This window comes from Amaranthus tricolor, chromosome 8 (genome assembly GCF_026212465.1).
Source record: "Amaranthus tricolor cultivar Red isolate AtriRed21 chromosome 8, ASM2621246v1, whole genome shotgun sequence".
NCBI lineage: Eukaryota > Viridiplantae > Streptophyta > Magnoliopsida > Caryophyllales > Amaranthaceae > Amaranthus > Amaranthus tricolor.
In genome coordinates this window covers 26,470,011-26,492,291 of record NC_080054.1, presented here as the reverse complement: position 1 = coordinate 26,492,291, position 22,281 = coordinate 26,470,011, and the positions used below count along the sequence as shown (strand labels likewise).

General features: G+C 32.7%; 2 protein-coding genes across 6 annotated transcripts; one reads left to right on the top strand and one right to left on the bottom strand.

Annotated features, from left to right (window-relative positions):
• Positions 1–990: 990 nt before the first annotated feature.
• LOC130821161 (protein ALP1-like) lies at positions 991–4,496 on the bottom strand. Of its 4 annotated transcripts, none has more exons than XR_009045296.1 (4): positions 2,825–4,496; positions 2,241–2,747; positions 1,810–2,135; positions 991–1,567 (listed from the first exon to the last, which is right to left on the bottom strand). XR_009045296.1 is itself a non-coding variant. In XM_057686826.1 (3 exons), the coding sequence occupies exons 1-2, from the start codon at positions 3,012–3,014 to the stop codon at positions 2,272–2,274; spliced, it is 666 nt and encodes a 221-aa protein (XP_057542809.1). In that variant the 5' UTR covers positions 3,015–4,486; the 3' UTR covers positions 1,807–2,135; positions 2,241–2,271. The 4 variants fall into 4 exon arrangements, 1 of the variants encoding a protein (XP_057542809.1); XR_009045297.1 differs by having other exon boundaries at positions 2,241–2,684; XR_009045298.1 differs by having other exon boundaries at positions 2,561–2,747; positions 2,825–4,486.
• Positions 4,497–5,847: 1,351 nt separating this feature from the next.
• On the top strand, positions 5,848–8,535 carry LOC130821160 (uncharacterized). 2 transcript variants are annotated; one of them, XM_057686825.1, is made up of 2 exons: positions 5,848–6,160; positions 6,920–8,535. In XM_057686825.1, the coding sequence occupies exons 1-2, from the start codon at positions 6,098–6,100 to the stop codon at positions 8,015–8,017; spliced, it is 1,161 nt and encodes a 386-aa protein (XP_057542808.1). In that variant the 5' UTR covers positions 5,848–6,097; the 3' UTR covers positions 8,018–8,535. The 2 variants fall into 2 exon arrangements, with proteins under 2 accessions (XP_057542808.1, XP_057542807.1); XM_057686824.1 differs by having other exon boundaries at positions 6,917–8,535.
• The last annotated feature ends 13,746 nt before the right edge of the window (positions 8,536–22,281 follow it).

Here is a 22,281-nt window from a genome sequence, read left to right as displayed (position 1 = left end):
CTTTTAAATTAAAGAATAATATTCCAAGAGAATTTAAGAATTTAAGAGATCAATCTTACTATGATATACAACTCATATATTAAGGAATAAATTGATGTTAACTTTGGTAAAAATTATTTCATATGACACTTCACTATAAGAATGCCATGTGAAAGTTTTTAGTTTTTTTTTTATTAAATTGTATGATTTTTACGTCAACTGACAATGTAATGTACAATAAATTATTTCAAATTTGTTATGAAATACTCCTATAACTTAAATTTATTTTTTTATTTTTTATTTAAAACATTTATATATTTTATACATATTTGCAATCGTCTTTCATTTATTTTATTTTTGCACTGAACTATAATTTCAAATATCACATCTATTAGTTAATTTACTGTATTACAAATATATCTATTGACATTTTTTGATCAGAGTTAAATAATTGTTACTTCATATATTACCTAAAAAGTAGTAGTCGGTCTTCTGAGAGATTGCCTTTTTGAAAGACGTCTCTCAGGCTCAGTCTATTAAAGTTTAATGCCTACTCTTACTCTATATTTTCTTTTATGGGCTAATATCGTCTCTCGTGAAAAATCAATACTATATTATTTATATATTTATATATGTAAATATTATTTAAATTACATGTGTCATGTCAATTAATATTTTATCATAGAGGATTTTTTTTTGAAGTGAATGTTATCATAGTGGATAGTCAGCTATACCTCATTTACCAAGTGATATTATAATTTATTTATATGTTTATAATTGCCAACATTTCAATTAAATTTGGGTGGCGTTTGAAAACACGAATTTCATTTGAATTTTTGTAATTCAATTCAAGAAATTGAAATTATGGATTTAAATTTCAATTTCAATTCCTCAATCTCGTTTGAAAATCAAAAAATTGAATTCCTATATTTCTAATCCACATAGTTGTTTGGAAAAGATTGGAATTGAATTCCCAAATTTAAATATAGCATTGTTTGGATAACCTTGTAATTACATTCAACCAAAATTATTAAATATTAGCAAATAAAATGTATTATGATATTACAATAATCCGAAATTGTCACATTAAAAGTTATCTTAACATAGAATATCAAAAGTGTAACGTACAAACTACTCGTCAAGGCATAAGAGTATCCAGTCGAGTTTCTCATCCTCCGGTAGTTCTTTCAACATCAGAAACTCGTCGGGATTACCATTCATAAACTTCTTTACTGCCCGCATAGTCTGAATCCTAGAAATGCCAAGCACTTGAGAAACAACAGCGTGAATCTCTTGACAAGTGAGTTTCGGAGCGTCTTTAATCTTGCTTTGCACGTACTCTCTAAATGACTCAGCAAAACTATTTACCGCATCAGCTACACTATCCTTTTTCTGCTTGCGAAAGCTTGAATTAGTTGGATCCTTAGAAGAGCTTGTTCGTTCGCAGATCGTCTCCCCCTCCATGGCATCCGCTGCCTCCTCGTGTTGTTCTGCACCATCCCCGACGGCTATCCGCACCAAATAAAGTGCAAATATCTTCTCAATTTTCTATGCACTTGTTGCGATAAGGGGCAGCATTTTTGTTTACCTACTCGATCACAATCCCAATTTAGCAAACGAAGAAGCAAATAAGCAATAGTAACACAATTTAGGAAACAATAATATTGGTACAGGAAGCACATTTAAGCAGATCAGATTCTTAAAGAACCAAGAATATGCAACCGGAAACAACTCAGAGTACAACTGTTATTTGGAGAAAGCCATCTATATATCATTCAAATAGTGTTTACGATCATTTAAATAGTGTTATTTGGAGAAAGCCATACATACCTTAATATATTCTGTCCATTGAGGTTGATCTTCCATTGTGATTACGATCATTTTTTTTTCATCATCCCACTTAAATTTTGTATAAGTCTTGATGTCCGTGATGCAGCCATAGTGTTTCTTCCAAGACTTAGTTCGGTTTCTCACATGATCCACATTAAGTGCAATGCCTAACTCTTTCTCTTTAACTCATCAATAACAGCTTGGTAAGCTTGAGGCTTAAAGTCTCCATCTCCTTTTTCCTTGTTGACTTGTTCTAACAAAATTCGAGTAAGAATGTCATCCATCTGCTTATTCCAAGACACATAGCTTCTTTTATTGCTCATTACCTACCAAAAACAAAACAACACATTTAGAAGGTTTCATTATCTAAAATCAATCACAAGTGTTGGCATATGAATACAAAACATTGTACTAAATTCACATTCACACACCTACACTACTAGAGAATAAAAATAACTACAATCAAGTAGCCCCCCTTCGAGCTTGGTATTCTCGGAACATTTTTTGTGACATTTCATCTCTTAAGTTGTTCCATTGAGGTGAGGCTTGTGCCGTTGAAATGAAATCCTCCCCTTCATCCTCCATTGTATCAAAAGCTTCTACATTTGATAAGTCATCGTCCACCTCATTTAACAAATTCTCCTCATCCAAATTTTCTTCTTTAACAAAATTATGGAGAACAAAGCATACATTTATGATTCTTACTTGTATTTGCTTATCATAAAAACTACTTTTCCTCAATATAACCCACCTCTTTTTCAATAACCTAAAGGCTCTTTCAATAGTATTACGTGCGGATGAATGACGCAAGTTGAACAATTCTTTGTAGTTTGTAGGAGCACTTCCTCTCCACAAGTTTAAATGGTAACGTGTACCTTTATATGGAGCCAAGAAGCCTTGTGCATTAGAATATCCCAAATCAACAAGAAAATATTTATCTGTGACATTAAAAAAATTATAAAGAAAGTAAAATTATAAAGAATTATAATTTTAAGCTACTTGAGGTTTTGCTTACTCCTAGGATCTTTGAGACCATTAGGTCTTCGGAGGGCGTCCCCTAAAATGCGAGGATTAGAAGCCGGTCCCTCCCAGCCAGGCAAAACATAATTGAACCGAAGACTTGGATCACATGTAGCTAGTACATTGGTAGTAATATCTCCTTTCCTATCTCTATATCTAGGTCGATCTTCGACGGGAACTGTCATCTTAATAATGTCCCATCAAGTGCCCCAAGTGCCCCCTCAAACCACTTTCACTTGTTGTCTTCATCATAAGTCACATTGAAATCTACTTGCTTGATATAATACTTGCCTATTTTCATCACAGCTTTGAGCACGATATGGAATTGACGGCTTACCGTTTCTCCCGAACGAGTGAACACGACACCAATAGTTCTATGCTTCAGATCATGGGCAAGAGTATGTAGAAAAAAGGCAACAATTTCTATTACAGTCACATTCCTAGTAGTAACTAGGTCTCCTCTAGTAACTAAAACCTCGCACAACTTATCAAAACATCTCCGATCCATACGTAACTGCTCTTTACAAATCCTATCATTCATGAGGGAATCCAACCAATATACTCTTTTAATTGCACGTTCATGTTCGTTCCAAGGTACTTCTTTATGCTGAAACCTATCAAACCATGCTCCCACTACAACCATAATAAAGCCACTAACTATTGCAATTAGTTCCATTTCATCTTCATCGCTATCACTATTGTCATCTCTAGTTCGGTTTCTAACAATAGAAACTTGTCGATCATGAGACATGGTATACTGAGACATAATATAACCAATGTTTAATTGATTAATAACATCGTAACATTAATAAATAAAAGCTTGTAGATGAGAGTTGCAAAACATTTGTTAAAAAAGATTAGACAAATGAAACCAGTTCACAAAATGAATAAGTCTACTCTAATCTTAAAAGTACTTCATCAATAAGACAATTGTGATCTAACTCCAATAGACTGCTTGTATGAATTAAACACTATTTTATGCAGGATAAGTTATCAAAATAGCATAAAAACAGAACAACCCAAGTGAATTTTACTTTCATTAAGCCAAAAACATGTCATTTTTGTTGTCATTAACTATATAATTTGCTGATTAAACACCAAAAAGAATTGTACTGATCATTAGGAATCATCAACCAGGCAATCATAATCAGTTAGAAACTGTAATACCCCAAATTGAATTAGGTCTGGGAGGTTCACCACTTGAAGAAGGTTCACAATAATGAATACTGTCAGATTCGCACCATCTCTAATATCGTGCACAACATTCGCACTATTGAACTATCAAACTAACTGAACTTACCAACCCTAATTGCTAGATTCATAATACTTCAAAAATCTAGAAAAAAAAAATTCAATAGCACAATAGATTCACCATCCCAACCTTAAAAATGACATAATAAAAATTAAAATGATTTAATTCAACATTAAGCGACAATAAATTGCAATTAAAAAAGAAAAACCAAACAGAACATAAAAACGGCGCCGGCAGCAGAGGGTAGTGACTGGTGGAAGGTGGCGTCTGGCAGCTGACGTGGAGGGCGGCGGCTGGAATGTGGACTACGGGGGAGAGTGAAGTGAGGAAGCAGTGGGGTGAACCGTGAATTCACTTCGCTAGTTCGCTGTATTGGGTTTAGGCGTTTAGCTAGTAGTAATTTGGGGTATTCCACAGGGTAAACTTCAAAAATAATGAATAAGAATTGAAATTGGGAAGGTATGGGTTGGAAACGAAGAGTTTGTTTTTTACTTGGGTTGGAATTGTGTTGAAATTGGGTCAATTTGAATTTTAATTTTTCAGCTTAGACAAACAATGGAATTGGGCCAATTCTATCAATTCAAATGAAATGGCCCAATCCAAACATACCCTATAAATAGCAAATTAATACATTTGTGTATTGCATGAGCATACATGTTATTCAGATATAAATAAGTATAGACAGAATTTAAAAAATAATACTCAAGTCATAAAATTAGGGTCAAATTAAATTAGTATATATTGTAATAAAATATTTAACCCTGAGAATCCCTAATATTATGGACTCTTTTAATCCCAAAAAAATAAAATTTATTGAATAGTAAAAAAAATAAGTGGATTAGATAAAACACTAAAATAGATTGTGTGAATGAGAATCACTAAAGATACTTGGGTAATAATAAATGTCACAAACCTTTTGATATTTTCCCCGACTTTATCTTCTTGTTAGGTTCGTTGTGAACTATATCAACTGAAACTCAACTAATTATTTGTGTATTAAGGCAATATAAAAGGTGAATGCAACATTGAACAGATAACTAAATTTATACAATATTTCTGAAATTTTCTTAAATTTATCGTTTTTTAAATGTTTTATAGTAGATATGGGGTCCGAGAGCAATGCCCTCAAAACTTTTAATTCATATTATTGAATTAAAAAATTTGTCTAATGTTTAATTAATAATTTATATCATTGTAATAAAAAACAATTTATAGAATTTATAATTAATATTATCTTAAATTTATCAATTTTAATTAATTTTTATTAAAAAGGGTCAAGCCCCATGTTTTGTGCTACTTGGCACTTTTTCAAAAAAAAATATATTGAAATTTTTTATTTTCTTTGAAATTTATCCAAAATCAATCAACATAAAATTTGAAATTAATGTTTAAAACATCTACGAAAAATTATATAATTTGCGTTTAGAATTAGATAAGCATTGATTTTGATGATTTGATTTGAGTCAAATCAAAAGCTTGTTTTAGAGGGAGAGAAAAAAAAAAAAATTTTACACAAATTCTTATACAGGAAAGTTTTATTGTTCATATTTGGGTTAAATAGCCTAATAATAAAAATTTAGGTCATCTTACCGTGAGATAGTCTCGTACAAAATGGACTGTAAATTTTATAAAATTATATTGACTTAATAATGAAAAATATAATAATAAGTAAAAAAAAAATTGTAGTAAATTTAATAAGAAAGACTATCGGTTAAAGTTGCAATCGTTTATTCTCGGAGTCTATATAGGGAAGGGAAAATCAATTGCCCCAATCTCTCTCTTCCTCTGTATTTCCTGAATCCATATTTTAAGGATTTTAGGGAGAGAAATAAAATCATAAAATCCAAACGGCTATTATTGACGGTTCCAAGTCTTCCTCTTGCATACACCAGAAAACCTTCCATCGGCCCCTCGAACACCAGACACCAAATGCTTAATCCTTCTCTTTTTCTCTCTCTATCTCTTTTTCTTCCTCTTTTCTTCTCAATTTCATCTTTATAGAGCTTAATTATATCAATGGCGGAAGGATATTATTGTTCTAAGAAAACCGATACCATTTATTCTGATGTTTGTGGCCAGGTTTGATTTTTCTGTTTTTTCTTTTCAATTTCATGTTTGCTTAGTTATTGCTGCATTTGAAATTTTAGTTTCGAAGATTAATTTGCATGTTTTGAGATGTTTAGAATTCAATCCCTGTTCAAACCCTATAATTTTGAATTGATAATTTTGTTAATCTCATTTATGATTGATTCTCTCTTTAATGTTTGTGCAATGATTTTTTCTTATATCTTGATATTTTGTATTGACAAACTTATTTGTTATTTATTACTATTTCCAGATATTAACTTCATAATATCCAGAAAAACCCATTTTTTGTTTTTTGAATGTTTTAAGTTCAGATTTTTTTCTTTGCCCCATAAAAGAAGTTCAAAAGTTCTCCGTATTTGTTATTGTTCAAATTACAATAAAAAGGCCTTTTTTATTTGCTTGATGTGAATGTTTATGTAATCAGGGGTGAATTCAGGATATTGGTAGGAGGTGGGCCGAATCCTTAATAGTTTTTTATCAAATGACTCGGGCAATGGTATAGGTAGACACGAGTGTAGATTCTCCCTAGATGATGTGGTCTTTTTTCGTTTCAAATTTTAAAGATTACTTTTTGTTGTTGTGTTGGTTTTGTGTATAACAGATGGCTATCTGAGAATCCAAAAATTAATTTATTTTGCCTCCCTTGAACTGGGAAATCTTTTTGAGTTAGACTCATAGGAATATTGTTAAGAAAGTGAAATAAAGGAGGAATTTTGTTGTCTAAACACATCCATTTACCTTGTGCAGCAGGGCACCATTGGAGGGTTGATCATCTCAAGATTAAGGTGTGTTGTTAGAGGAATTGATTTGAAGAGCATACTTCTATGTCTTGTGTTTATCCCGTTATGCATTTTTGGGATTTATTTACATGGTCAGAAGGTTACCTATTTCCTACGGCCGCTATGGGATCGACCCCCAAAACCATTCACAGAGATTACACACTATTACAATGAGAATGTAACCATGGAAACTCTATGCAACCTTCATGGTTGGGGGATTCGAGAGTATCCTCGTAGAGTATTTGACGCGGTTCTATTTAGCAATGAGGTTGATATGTTACAGATTCGGTGGAACGAATTGTACCCTTTTGTGACTCAATTTGTTCTGTTGGAATCGAACTCGACCTTCACAGGAATACCAAAGCCCTTGTACTTTGCTATAAACCGGGATAAGTTTGACTTCATTGAATCTAGGCTAACTTATGGGACTATTGGTGGTAGATTTAGGAGAGGGGAAAATCCGTTTATTGAGGAGGCATATCAGAGAGTTGCTCTTGATCAGCTTCTTCGGATTGCTGGTATTGAAGAGGATGATTTGTTGATAATGTCCGATGTTGATGAGATTCCTAGTAGACACACCGTCAATTTGTTGAGATGGTGCAAGGATGTTCCTCCTATCCTTCATTTACGGCTTAGGAACTATATATACTCTTTTGAGTACCATGTTGATGACAATAGTTGGAGGGCTTCTATCCATCGGTACAAACCAGGAGTAACTCGGTATGCACATTTCCGACAGACTGATCTGATCTTGACGGATGCTGGATGGCATTGCAGCTTTTGTTTTCGCCATATATCAGATTTCGTTTTCAAAATGAAGGCGTATAGTCATACTGACCGTGTTCGATTTTCACACTATCTAAATCCCAAGAGGATTCAGGAAATAATCTGTAAAGGTACTAACCTATTTGATATGCTTCCTGAAGAATACACATTCCGAGACATGATTGGGAAACTTGGTGCAGTTCCTCGTTCTTATTCTGCTGTTCACCTTCCGGCTTATATACTACAATACGCAGAGAAATACAAGTATCTTTTACCTGGGAACTGTATACGAGAAAGTGGCTGAGTTTTCATCGGAAAACCTGTTTTTTTCGTGTATAGAAAGATTTTAGTTACGAGTTTCATGCCCGAAATGCCAATATGTTTGTTTGGCATTCTGTGATTGTCACACACCCGAGGCTGGAGTATTGTCCGATCATATGAAATTTCGGGTAGTCGGAATGACTCGTTGAATCATGTATATTTCACTTCAACTCTGATACTTTTGTATTGGTTAGGATCTGGTTATGCTGTGAGGCTTGTGTATTTGATGAGAACTAAACACAGGGTTGACAATGTTCTGTTGGGTTGGTTTGATGATTCATGATTGAAATGAAACCACATTCCCTGTACATTTTGGCCACTCCAGGGAGTTTTGGTTTACTGATTGAGTTATTGACTGCTGATTTGAGTTTTATGATTTTTTGGCATTTTTTTCCTTTTGATAAGCTTAATTTATTTAATTATTTAATGGAAACTCAACTTTCTTAATAAAATGGTTTAAAGTGATATGTTTTAAGAGAAAATATCATTTTCAGTTCAAATTCAAAGGGACAAACGACTATTGTAGAACAGATGAGTATTGAACCTAGATTGCGAATAGGGTGTGTTTGACAAATGACTTTTTATTGACTACTGAATCTAATCTTGTCTTTTTCTTTGGTCAAACAACAAATTAGTTGGCTTCTAAACAAGCTAATCATAATAGTCAACAAGCAGCAAAAATTAACTTCACTGAAATCTTCGTAATGTCTGACTTAAATAGTTGGTCTATTTAGTTTGTAAATCAATTAATATATTCAATTGGTCAGATCAATCATTACTTTAGACACCAACCATTACCCAAACATACCCTTAATTTTTTATTTCTCCTAAGATTTTTTTTTTTTGAAATTCCCTCTTATATTGAATATATTCTTTATCATCATTTTTCAAATTAGCTCGTAATTGATGTTGGCTTATTCATGATAGACCAAAGATTGTGAAGGCATCAACACAAAACATATAATGGCATATACCTCTTCAACTAAATACCCACTAAAAAGGAATTATAAGTCACTTCCTACTTCTAGAAACACTTCATCATACTCGGTGTATCTTGTTCAACGAAAAATTGTAAATAGTTTTATAGCTGTCTCGACATATATTTCAGTTACTGTAATTTTTAGAACCTCTACAATACAACCATGATATGAAATATTACACTTGCGTTACTCTTATAAAAGACCTTCTCTAGCTAGATAAGACGATTTCAAAACAAAAAAGTTCATATGCTAATAATTGTGTTATTAAGGTATTAATTCATATATAAAATCTGTCTCACGGTGAGACCGTCTCATACAAAATTACCCAATTGTTCCAACCCACTATAACCACTTATCTAGAATTGATCGCTAAGTGGTGAATGAAACCGGACAAATTATGGTACCAATATACTTCTTTCCATACCTACCTTACCTTAGTTTCTTTGACAATACCTTATCAATTTTCATGCTTTTATTCATTTTAATGTTCTTAAGCTATATACTTAACAGTTATATATGCATCTTCTTACTGCTAAAGTGTTCAATAAGCAATATACTTGTTTAATTGCTCAATCTTCAGTTTTTTTGAAGGTTGCCTAACTTCATTTTACTTTTGATGTGTCATAGTTGATCAACTACATTATCTTGTTTTTTTGTAACCAAGTCAAAGTGTTCTTTACTTTTATAAGAGATTGTGTTCTTAGGAAATCTGAAATGGGGGATAATAGTTGAGTATGTATTGCAAATTACGGTTTATTGTTGATTGTTGATTTGTTTGATTAGCTGAAAATATTAGCTTATTTTGTTGGATTTAATCTTGTTATTTTAGCTTAAAAATTAACTTTGCAAATGGATCAAAATATTTTTTTTTTGTTTTAACAAACAAAAATTGCAAAAAAACAAAACAAAAAAACCACTTTAAAAGTTATTTACTAAATACCGCATAATATTATTATTATTATTATTATTATTATTATTATATTGGTAATAAGATGACATAGAGAGAAATTTAAAATTTTAATTAATCGTGGGAAAGACAAGTGTTGAGGAAAATCATGAATTATTGTGCCCAAAATTGCTTTATCAAACCACTTCGTAACAAAGACAACAAAAAATATTTCCCATCTCATATTCATTGGACATTTGGACATGGATTTTGGAAGATTATTCCTAATTCTTACTTGTTTGAGTCTTAACAGTTTCAGTTTAATAATTAAAATTATAAAAAACTCATATTAATAAGCTTTTTCATTAAAATGAATTAAACAAGATTCTACGTGATTATATTTAACTTACAGATTAAGAGTAACATATAAATTAAAAGTGTCTGATAAATAAAGGCCAAAAAACAAATAGGACTTCAAATCTCCGATAGAGGGATAAGAAAAGAAGAAATAATTCTAAATTAATAAAAAGACAAAAAAAATGTTTCCATAAGTATTTTCCCTCTAAACTCTTTAATATCTGTAGTGATATTAAATGAAATAATTTGACTATTATAAGGAGATATATTATGGTGCATGTTTGTTGACTTTCCACTTCTGAGTCTAAAGGATGAGGTAAATGCTACCATAGAACTACCAATGGAGCCAAAAGTTTTTATCGACTATTAAACTAATTCTACTTTATGGATTAGAATGTTAGACTTTAGAAAGTATCTTTATAGGAAATTGGGAATATAGTCGAAATATAAATGCTTAATTGGATTAGTGAACATACTGTAAGAGATAAAATTCAAACTAAGACATAATAAAGGTTTAAGCGTCACAAATTTTATGGTAAGAAGAGTGAGTTTTGTATAAAATGGTTTTAGAATGTGCAACGATGAAGTATTTCAAACTAGTGACGGAAATAGAAAATTGAAACATAGAGATTCAAAGGAGGGTAAGCAAGATCAAATGTGACATGAAGGGGAAGGGTAAAAACAAATATGAAAAAAATTTAGATTTATAGATTAAGATATAAGAAAATTAAAATAAAATAAAGCAGAGAATTCAAGTGGATAACCTTGATGGATCCGGACTTGACACCAATCTATGGATCTAATTTCGTTTTATAAGGTTTGGATCTCAAATTTATAAACCCAGCAAATTTGAGTCATATACAAATCCGTTTATAAATCACAAACATGAATTTTAATATTTTTTGAGATCCAGACTCAAATATATTGACCTATGAATTCACTTTAATATTATTTTTTTTTTAGAAATTCTAAATGTCGTCCAAAATACAAAATTTTATTTTGTTGCTATGTTCCATTCGGCAATCTCCTATTTATTCATATTCAAGCAGTCGATGAACTCTTTAGTTACATTTTCTTTACGAATATAGATGATCGCCTTTCTTTTCTTTTCTTTTCAAACTCTACTCATAATTTATTGTGAGTGGAATATACTGATGATCATAATGATGTAAAGGAGATAGAAAGATAAACTACTTTACTATATTGACAAAAGAAACTATTTCAACATAAGAAATATTTGAAAGGAAAATACACCAATCTTTCCTTCTAATTTCTGCACTCCTCCATCCTCTCCTCCTTTTACCTTCCTTTAAAAAATGTTATCCAAACATAGCGTGTAAATACTTATATTTCGCATTCAATGAACATCTCATGCTTAAAACATGGCATGTATTTTCTCTGGCTAAATGCTCCTTTATGTTTTATGTTATTTGATCGCTAGTTTTTAAATATAGTGCAAATCTAATAGAACAGAGAAAATATATATGTTTTGATTATCCCCACCAGAATGATCAAAAGCACAGACTCTAAAGTGAAACTATGAAGTAAGTTTGTCATCATTGTAATAATGTTTGGCTTCTTTAAAATTTTTTTATGATTGTTCATGTCTCATTTTAATAATATCGTTGTTAGGGAGGAGTTAAAAGTATATATATTTTATATTATTGAATAATTTGTAAAAATATACTATTTTATAGTTATTAAAAAAAATAGTAAGTACATTTAAATTTTCTTGATAAAAAATAAAATTTTTAAAAATATTTAGAAACAAATTAATGAAAGTAATAGAAATTACCCTAAAAAAATGTTGCAAAGTAAAAAAAAAAATTGAGTTAAGACAAAGGGAGTATAGGATAAGGGTGGGAATTGACAAGAGGTAAATGCTGGGACGAAAGAGAGGTTTGAATTTTTTAATAGACAAAAATTTTATCAATTAAAAATGTAGAGCATAGTCCAATAAATCTTTTTTTGAGTTTGTTATTAAAGAATAGTATTGGTGATTCTTCTCTTAAAAAAATTGGTGATTCTTAATTTTTAGGTTGATTGAGAATAACTACTGTAAAATAGTGAAAATTATAAATAGTATAAAAGAGAGATAAAATATGTGGATAAAAATAAAGATTGCTCAAATTTTGAATATCTAAATATCTAATTTTTTAGATGATAAAAAACTCAATAAGATTCCGATTCGAGTGAATTGGACATCTGAATTTCCAGAGTTTAGATGTCGGAATTAAAAGATCGATTATTTGATTTTTAAACCTATTTATTGTCCATTTAAATTTTATTTTCATTTAATAATGTTTTGAGCTATTTTTACTCGGCCCATTTTAAGACTTCTAAACCTATTTTATAACAGACTCAAATTTCTTAATCTTAATCTTCCGATTAATTATTCCGAATTTTTTTTTCGAATTCCTAATCCTTTGGTTATCTAATTCAAATCACCTTTAATTTCTAAACCTTTTTCCGATTTTGTAATTTCTTTCAAATATTAAACTTATATATATATATATATATATATATATATATATATATATATATATATATATATATATATATATATATATATATATGTATATATATATATGTATATATATATATATGTATATATATATATATATGTATATATATATATATATATATATATATATATATATATATATATATATATATATATATATATATATATATATATATATTCTTAAATTTCTTTAGAAGCACTAAAATATTATTTTATTATTTTATACTACGAAAAGTAAAATTTTAATATTATATTTACGGTTTTATTAAAACATTACGTTTCAATTTCGTTTCCTTAAACTAACTTTACTACTTATCATTTTAACCTTACAACTTTGATTTAATTATTTTATACCTAAAAATTAACTATATTTTTCTTATTAACTTTAAGTATAGTTTTAAGTTTTAACCAAAATTTTCTAAGTAAACTATCATATTTTCATAATCAAACCTTAATCATACTTTCCCATTAATCTAAAACATTTCACTAGTATAAACTAGAACAAAAATTTGATGAACCAAAATCCTTTCTACATCAATCCATAATGTTCATTACTTACACAAGCTATCACCATTTCCTTACACGAGTTAACCTTCTTCTACACTCCAAACTCTTATACATCCACTTACACACTCCAATTCTTACACATTCACTTACACACTCTAAATCACTTACACAAGTTAACCTTCTTTTTCATACAATCTTATGAACTAAAAAGTTGCCCAAAACCTATTATAAATACCCCTCCTTAGCCACGAGATCACTTGCACCTCCATCATCAAATCTTTCTACCATTCTTTCTTATATCTTCACTTCATTAACATCTTACTAACTTTATACCTTTTTTATTAGTTAAAGAATCAAATGAAGATGAAGCTTGATCTTATCACTTCTTAAGCCAATAATCATCAACTTTTGAAAAGTCAAGTATTATCTTTTGGAGCTTGGATATCATTTTCTTTTGGGTAATTGAAGATCTACTTCTTTGAAGCTTGGAGTCTTGAAGACTTTCTCTTTTGGAGCTTATTTCTTTAAGTTCTTATTTTTCTATTATTATTCTCTTACTTGGTTTAGCACCACCTTTGGAGGAAAATGATACACATTTTCTTAACTCTCTCTTTATGTGATATTTATTTATGGTTACTCGAAAATATAAAAGTGTGATCAACATGATTTTATTTTAGTCATTTAAACTTTACATGGTAATATTAAAGTCATATCCAGTTTAGTGATATTTTCATCAAAACAATAATACTTTTGAGACACTCGAAAAAAAGTCATATACATGGAAATTTTTGATTAATATGATAATATACATATATATGAATTTTACTAGTTAAATAAACTTATGTGTATAAAATGATTCCATATCATCTTGGTGTTTTGATAATTTTTTTTTATTTTGGACTCAAGTAATTATAAAGAATTATTAATCGGTTTATCGGTAAAATAGTCAAACAAATTTGTTAAAATGCTTAGCGTTGTTTTTCTCGAAAACTCATTTCATTTAGATTTTGGACCCTTAATAACTTGTCGGATTATGTTTTTTAAAGTTATGATAGATCCGTTTTACTATTTTACTGATTATTTGATAAAATACGTTATTAAGTACTTAGAAATATTACTCTTGACTTTTATGATTATTTATGACATAATAATGACTTAGTTTAGCCTCAGGAATCTTAGTATAGCTACGAAAATTTGTTATTTAATTAAGGGGTATGTTTGGATTGGGTCATTTCATTTGAATTGATGGAATTGGCCCAATTCCATTGTTTGGCTAAGCTGAAAATTTGAAATTGAAATTGGTACAATTCCAACACAATTCTAACCCAAGTAAAAAACAAACTCTTCATTTCCAACCCATACCTTCCCTGATTTCAATTCCTATTCAGCCCAAATATTTTTTATTTTTTTTATATTAAATATATATTAAAATTGCTTATTTTGGGAAATATTTTGACACTTTGGCTATTATGTAAATTTTTCATATTTTTTTTGCTTTTCATTTCATTTTTTTTAAAAAAAGAGGTTCAAAATGGGCCCATTTAAGCATTTGGGTCGACCAGTCTAAAAAACTACAAATTTCTAGTGAATGGGATAGTGAATTGGACTTCATGATCACCAACAAGATTCAGCCATAAATCCCTTGGGAGTAAGAAAATTTGAAAAAAATAAGATTATTTAACAACTTTATTCAAAAAATAAGCTCTGTGAAAACTTTATTCCCAAAATAAGCGTCCGTACATCCAAACCTAGGCTTAATGTAATGTCACTGTTACTAACAGTGAAATAAAAAAAAATTAGTAAAGTCTCAAGTCGCTGTTAGTAACAGCGACTTTAAGGTTGACTGGTCAACTCCTTAATCTCGTAGGTTGGAATGAGGAAGTAACTGAAATGACGAAGAGGAAACTTAAAACGCATTAAGTCGCTGTTAGTAACAGCGACTTGAGGCTTTACTAATTTTTTAAATTTTTTTTAAATTTTTTTTTAGTTCGCTGTTAGTAACAGTGACATTACACCAAGCCTAGGTTTGGATGTACGGACGCTTATTTTGGAAATAAATTTTTCACGAAGCTTGTTTTTGGAATAAAGTTGTTAAATAATCTTATTTTTTCCAAATTTTCTGGGACTAATAAGGTTTTAGAGGAGTAATAGCCAGTTACCATTTACTCCACAAATTTTTGTGATAGACGGTCTCTCTGATAGATGCATTAAATATATGGGCTAAATAACCCAACTAATACAAATGAAAGTGAAAATAAAAATGTGAACTTCTTGTTTTGAGGTCGCTTTTTTGAAAAACGGTCTCTTATAAGAGTGTTGTTTACTCTGGTAAAGCAACTACTTTTGCTTAGCAGGTAGCAATGGGCTCGTTTGATCAACGGTAATAATTAGCACAAATTCTTGTGAGAGGCGGTCTCTTTGAGAGACCATCTCTAAGTGGGCCAACCCATTATATATTTTTTAAAATATTGTAAATAGGCATTAAGAATAATGTAAGTAAATATTTAAGATATTAAAAGTAGGCATTAAGGATATAGTAAGTAAGCATTAAGAATAATGTAAGTAGACATTAATTTTTAATGGGCTGGGCTTAAAATATGTCTCTCAAAGAGACGGTCTCTCAAGAGACTAACTCAATAATTAGTGGCAATGGAAATAATTTTGTAGTGTAAATTTTCATGATATGTATCATGTCATTCCCATGATAATGAACGTTTAATCATTAAAAATTTAAATTTAATATTTTTGGTTGAATGTAATTACAAGGTTATCCAAACAATGCCATAGAATTTAAATTTGGGAATTCAATTCCAATATTTTCCAAACAACTATGTGGATTTAAAATATAGGAATTCAATTCTTTGATTTTCAAACGAGATTGAGGAATTGGAATTGGAATTTAAATCCATAATTTCAATTTCTTGAATTGAATTACAAAAATTCAAATGAAATTCGTGTTTCCAAACAATACCTAATATTAATTTATTAAATACTAGTAATTTGTTTCTATTAAAAGGGTAGAATTGTCAAAATTTTGACTAGTGGAAGTTTGACTTATAAGAATGTAAACTATTTTGGTTTAGATTCTTGTTTGATATTGCATGATATTGATTGTATGACTCTGGTAGTAAGGTAACGTCGAACCATGGATCGGCATGTAAAATCCTGGCGTTCGTGTTAGCCGGCACGTAAAATGCTGTGTCAGACAGGGGGTCCGAGAAAAACCCATCCTGTGAAGTCTCGAGCATAACAGTGTTGAGAGGAGTGACGGCTCCCACCACAGTTAGGGTATAGGACTACGGTCCTCACCTAACCAGACCCTTACATATATCAGTTGTCATCATTGTTGTGATCTTGTGATGTGCTATGATGGTAAAGTTATGAGGCTTAATTGAATTTGATTAAATAAGCATTAAGGTTACCAAGTATTTAGTAGCAGTAATGAACTTCTGCAAGTATTGAGAATGTAACTTAGTGGCTTAGTAAAGGTCAATAATGAGTAATAACCTTCTATATTGTGCTTGATGATTATTCTGTAAGCATGATTTAACTATCGCATCATAAGCTTGTTGAGAAAATTATACTCGGCTTTATCGCTGACCGATTTAATCGTCTGTCATTCGTATTATGGATGATAGTATTTTACAGGAAAATTTAGCTCAGGTTTCGATCTAGGCCGCAACTTTAATTATTCTATCGAGGACTTAGCTGCATTGATTTTACTTGATGACTATATTGTACTTATGTTTTTTTTATCGTATTTAAGCAAACCTTATTTATATTTTCTCAGTTGTAAGATTTTTTTTTAACTTATGTTTGGAACGGTTTTAGTTTAAATGGTTTTTAGCAGTTCGGCGTTTTACACTTCCGCATTATTTATCTTAAGTATAATTATTAATGTTAATTATGTATCGAGAGTGCCGCTCCTGTTACATATTTATTATCCTTTTACTAAGTGTTACCAACTGTCATTGACCAAATATTCTACTAAAATGTTAAGAGTATTTAATGGTGATTAAATTTTTTCTCTCTTAAAACTTAAAAGTTAAAATCATGCATTTGGTTTTAATTTTTTTAGTTTTCACAAAAATAAAATAAAAACCAATTATATTCTCTATCTCTCATCTATAAATGAATTTTAATTACCTCTTCCTTCTAACACCAACATTTTGGTTACCATTAAAAATGCCCCTAGTGCTACCACCCCCAAGTAGCAAAGAGGCTTATAAAAGCATCTTCATGACTCATGAGCAATATTCTTATGTGTTGATGATTGGTGACTCGAATTGAGTCTTGATCGTGGTTGAAGATGAAATTAAAGAAGAACGAGTTGTGGCTTCCTCTCTAAAGTCGCATATTTGGGTCAGATTCTTTGCCACAAGTCGTGGATTTTTGGGGACGACTTGTCACTTTTTGCAACGAGTTGTTGCTCACTAGAGACAACTCGTCGCTTTTGACAGTTATGCGTTTTGCCTTATTTTCTCGTGGGTTTTGACAGCTATTTGAGTTTCTTGGAGCCCAATTATCTTTTAATTAGGTTTTAGTATATATATATATCTCCTTCTATTAGTGCTAGGGTTTTTAAGGATTCACAAATAAAGAAATCACAAGAGATCCATTGTAATTTGTGAGTGAAATTCTTGATTCATCTTGTAATTCTTTGCGATCATAGTGAAATTATTTGATCTTGGTGCTGGTAGACGTAGCTAACACATTGATAATGAACCACGTTAAATCTCTTGGGTCTTTTTCTTATTGTTTTTGTTTGAATTTCTTTATTGTTTCATTATTATTCATTAATCTTGCTTCTGCTGTCGCACAACAATTGGCATCAAGAGCTCAGGTTTTTAGTCCTTGGAGAGTTTTTGAGTGAAACAATGGCTGGAGATTCTACAATAAGAATTGAGAAATTTACCGAGAAAAATAGCTTCGGGCTATGGCGAATAAAGATGAAGGCTCTGTTGAAACAACATCAAATTTGGCGTCCGTTGGCTCCAAAGAGTATTACTGCGGGGTCAGAAGACGGACTAACTGACGGGCAAGTAGCAGTAATGGAGGAAAAGGCTCATTCTACCATTTTGCTAAGTTTGGATGATCATATCATCACCGAGGTCGCTGATCAGGCTACAGCGGCGAAATTATGGTTAAAATTGGAGTTATTGTATATGACTAAGTCGCTGACCAACAAATTATTGTTGAAGCAGCGGTTGTTTAGCCTCCGAATGCAGTCAGATTCTCCCTTACGAGAACATCTGAAGAAACTTAACTCTATTTTACTGGATTTGCGTAATTTAGATGTTAAGATAAATAATGAGGACGTTGCGTTGACTTTACTTGTGTCTCTACCATCTATGAGAATTTTATTGAGTCTTTTGTTGTTGGTAAGGACTCACTGACCTTAGAAGAAGTGAAGGTAGCACTTCATACTAGGGAACTTTGTCAGAAAGCTATAGGTGATAAGGGGGAGAGTGGTAGTGGGTTGTTTGTTAAGTCCGGGAAATCTAAAAAGAAGAAGGGGGTTAACAAGGGCAACAATACTGTTTCGGGTGCTGGAAACGGTAATGAAGGATCTAGTAAGACTGCGGGAAAGACCTGTTATTACTGTAAGGAACCGGGTGACTTTAGGGCTAATTGTCCAGTGAGGAAGGGCAAATCCCAAGCTGCAATAGTTGATAAGGAGAACTATAATTCGGAGGAAGACTTAGCATTAGTGAGTTCTGTTAAGTCTGGGGATCTTTCTGATGATTGGGTATTCGTTCCACATGAGTCCGCGTCGAGACTGGTTTGATACGTATGAGTCTTGCAATGGGGGTGCAGTTATTGTAGGTAACAATGCACCTTGTAAGATTACGGGTATTGCGTCCATGAGATTGAGGACGGCTGATGGGCGAAAATTGACATTGACTAGGGTGCGACATGTCCCTGCTTTGGGGAAGAATCTGATTTCATTGGGTATGGGGCACAATAGAGTGTTTTCGGATGGGGAGCTATCCATTTATCGAGGTTCAGAGTTGGTACTTAAGGGTATCAAGAGTAACACCCTCTATGTCTTTGAGGGTGTTACACTATCTAGTTCTGCGGTTTGCGCATTAGTGTCTCACCAGGAGATGACCAAGATTTGGCACATGAGGCTTGGTCATATGGGGGAGAAGGGGATGCAGCTATTGTCTAAGAGGGGTCTACTATCCAGGATCAAGATTGCCAACCTTGAGTTTTGTGAGCATTGTGTGTTTGGGAAGAAACACAGGTCAAAGTTTAGCAAGGGTGCTCACATTACTGATGATGTGCTTGATTATATCCATTCAGATTGCTGGGGTCCATCTAGGGCTGAAGGTATGGGAGGTTTCCGCTATTTTGTGTCATTTGTAGATGACAAGTCTTGATACACATGGCTTAGGTTACTTAAGTCAAAGGATGAGGCCTTCAAAGCTTTTAAGCAATGGAAAGCTTTGGTAGAGAATCGACAGAGTAGGAAGATCAAGAAGCTACGAATAGATAATAGGCTAGAGTTTTGCAAAGAGGAGTTTTATCAGTTCTGTGCAGATAAGGGTATTGGTCGGCATCATACCGTCAGGATGACACCACAGCAGAACGGTGTTGCAGAGCGGGTTAATCAGACACTGCTTGAGAGAGTTCGATGCATGCTCTTTAATGCAGGGCTTAGGAGAAGGTGTTGGAGTGAAGCTGTGATGACAGCTAGTTATATCATCAATAGGGGTCCTCATTCGGCAATTGACTTCAAAATCCTGTTTGAGATTTGGAGTGGTAAGATGCCTAGTTTCTCTAATTTGAAGATCTTTGGTAAGCTCGATCCACGAGCCAAGATGGAGTGTTTTGTTGGGTACGATGATGGTGTGAAGGGGTTTAAGATGTATTCACCTTCAGAGGGTCGGGTCATTCTTAGTAGGGATGTTACTTTCGATGAGAGCACCACGTATTCCAAGAAGAGCTCGGAGTCTTCTAATTTGGGGAAGGAAGGGGAGAACTTGCTACAGAAAGATTGGGTGCTTGAGGTACATCAGTCATCCATTGCTGATTTACCTAGAGTGCAGTTTATTGATGATGATGTTGAGGTTCCAGTGCCGGGTACTCCTGAACTTGAGGTTGTTCTATCTTCTTCTAACTCTGGGGAGGAGGTGGAGCAGTCTAATCATGGGTCATCTAGTCAATCTGACACCATTCTTGAGAGACCTAAAAGAGTTATCAAGAAGGCTGTTAGGTTGATTGAAGAGATGGAAGGAAGGAATTACTTTGTTGAGAATTTGACAGGTTATGCATTGAGTGTAGCTGATGATGTAGAGTCATATGAACCTGCCACACATAAACAAGCAATTAGTTGTAGTGAGTCGGCGCAATGCCTTGCTGCAATGGTTGAAGAGATACAATCTCTTTACAAGAACAGAGTGTGGAACTTGTGAAGGTACCGGAGAGGAGGAAGTGTAGGGTGCAAATGGATCTTCAAGAAGAAAGAAGGGTCATCTGAACTAAGAAAGTGCATTTTAAGGCTAGGTTAGTTGCTAAGGGGTTCAATTAGGTAGAAGGAGTTGATTTCGTGGAGATATTCTCACCGGTGGTTCGACATACTTCTATTCGTGTGATATTGTCAATTGTAGCACATTATGAACTTGAGCTAGAGCAGATGGATGTTAAAACGACTTTCCTCCATGGTGATTTGGAGGAGGAGATTTTGATGAAGCAGCTTGAGGGATTCGAGATTCCAGGGAAAGAGCACTATGCATGCAGATTTCCAAAGTCGTTGTATGGACTTAAGTAATCCCCCGGTAGTGGTACAAGAGGTTTGATTCTTTTGTGGTTTTGCATGGTTTTGATAGGAACTCGTATGATTGCTGTGTGTATCATAGTAAGCTGGATGATGGTTCCGTGATTTATCTATTGTTATCTGTTGATGACATGCTTGTTGCCACAAAGAATAAATCTGATGTTGCTAGACTTAAGGAGTTGCTTAGCTCGGAATTTAACAAGAAAGATTTGGGTCCAGCTAAGAAGATTTTGGGTATGGAGATCTATAGGGATCGGGCTAGGGGTAAGCTTTTCTTGACTCAAAAAAGTTACATCAAAAAGATTTTCTCTCGATTTGGGATGGAGAAATTGAAGCCTATAAGTACACCAACGTCTGTGAGCTGCAAATTGTCTTTGTCTATGTCACCTCAAACTGAGGAGGAGTTGGCATATATGTCTAGGGTCCCATATGCCATCGTAGTTGGTTGTTTGATGTATGCTATGGTCAATACTAGGCCGCATATTGCGCACGCTGTTAGTGTTGTATATAGGTTTATGGCTCGACCTAGGAAAGAGTACTCGCAGGGGGTGAAAAGGATTTTGATTATGCAGCTGATGTGGATTGGTCTTGTGTATTGGAATGGTAAGGAGTGTTTGGTAATTGGGTATAGTGATTTTGATTATGCAGCTGATGTGGATACCGGGAGGTTGGTGACCGGGTATGTGTTCACTTTGGGTGGTTCATTGGTTAGTTGGAAGTCTACATTGCAGCCTTCGGTTACGTTGTCTACTACTGAAGCTGAGTACATGGCTTTAACTTTTGCAGCTAAGTAGTCTATTTTGCTTAAAGGCCTTGTAGGTGAACTGGGTATTGCACATGATTTTGCTACGGTGTATTGTGATAGTCTAAGTGTCATTTGCTTAGCTAAAGATCAAGTGCACCATGATCGGAGCAAGCACATTGATGTCAGGTATCATTTCTTGCGTACTGACAAGAGGGTAAAGGTAAAGAAGATCGGGACTGCTAACAACCCAACTGATTTCTTTACTATGTCTGTTCCATTTAGTAAGTTTAAACATTGCTCAGACTTGCTAAATATTGATTACTATGTAATGTAGTAGGCCCTTAAGGGCGGTGTTGGGGAGCTCCTGTTGTAGGCATGTTGGCCTTAAGGTGGAGCTTGCCCGGGACTTGTGATGTAGGTGGAGTATTAGGAGTCATTATACTTGGTGACGAGTATGTGATGGGCCTT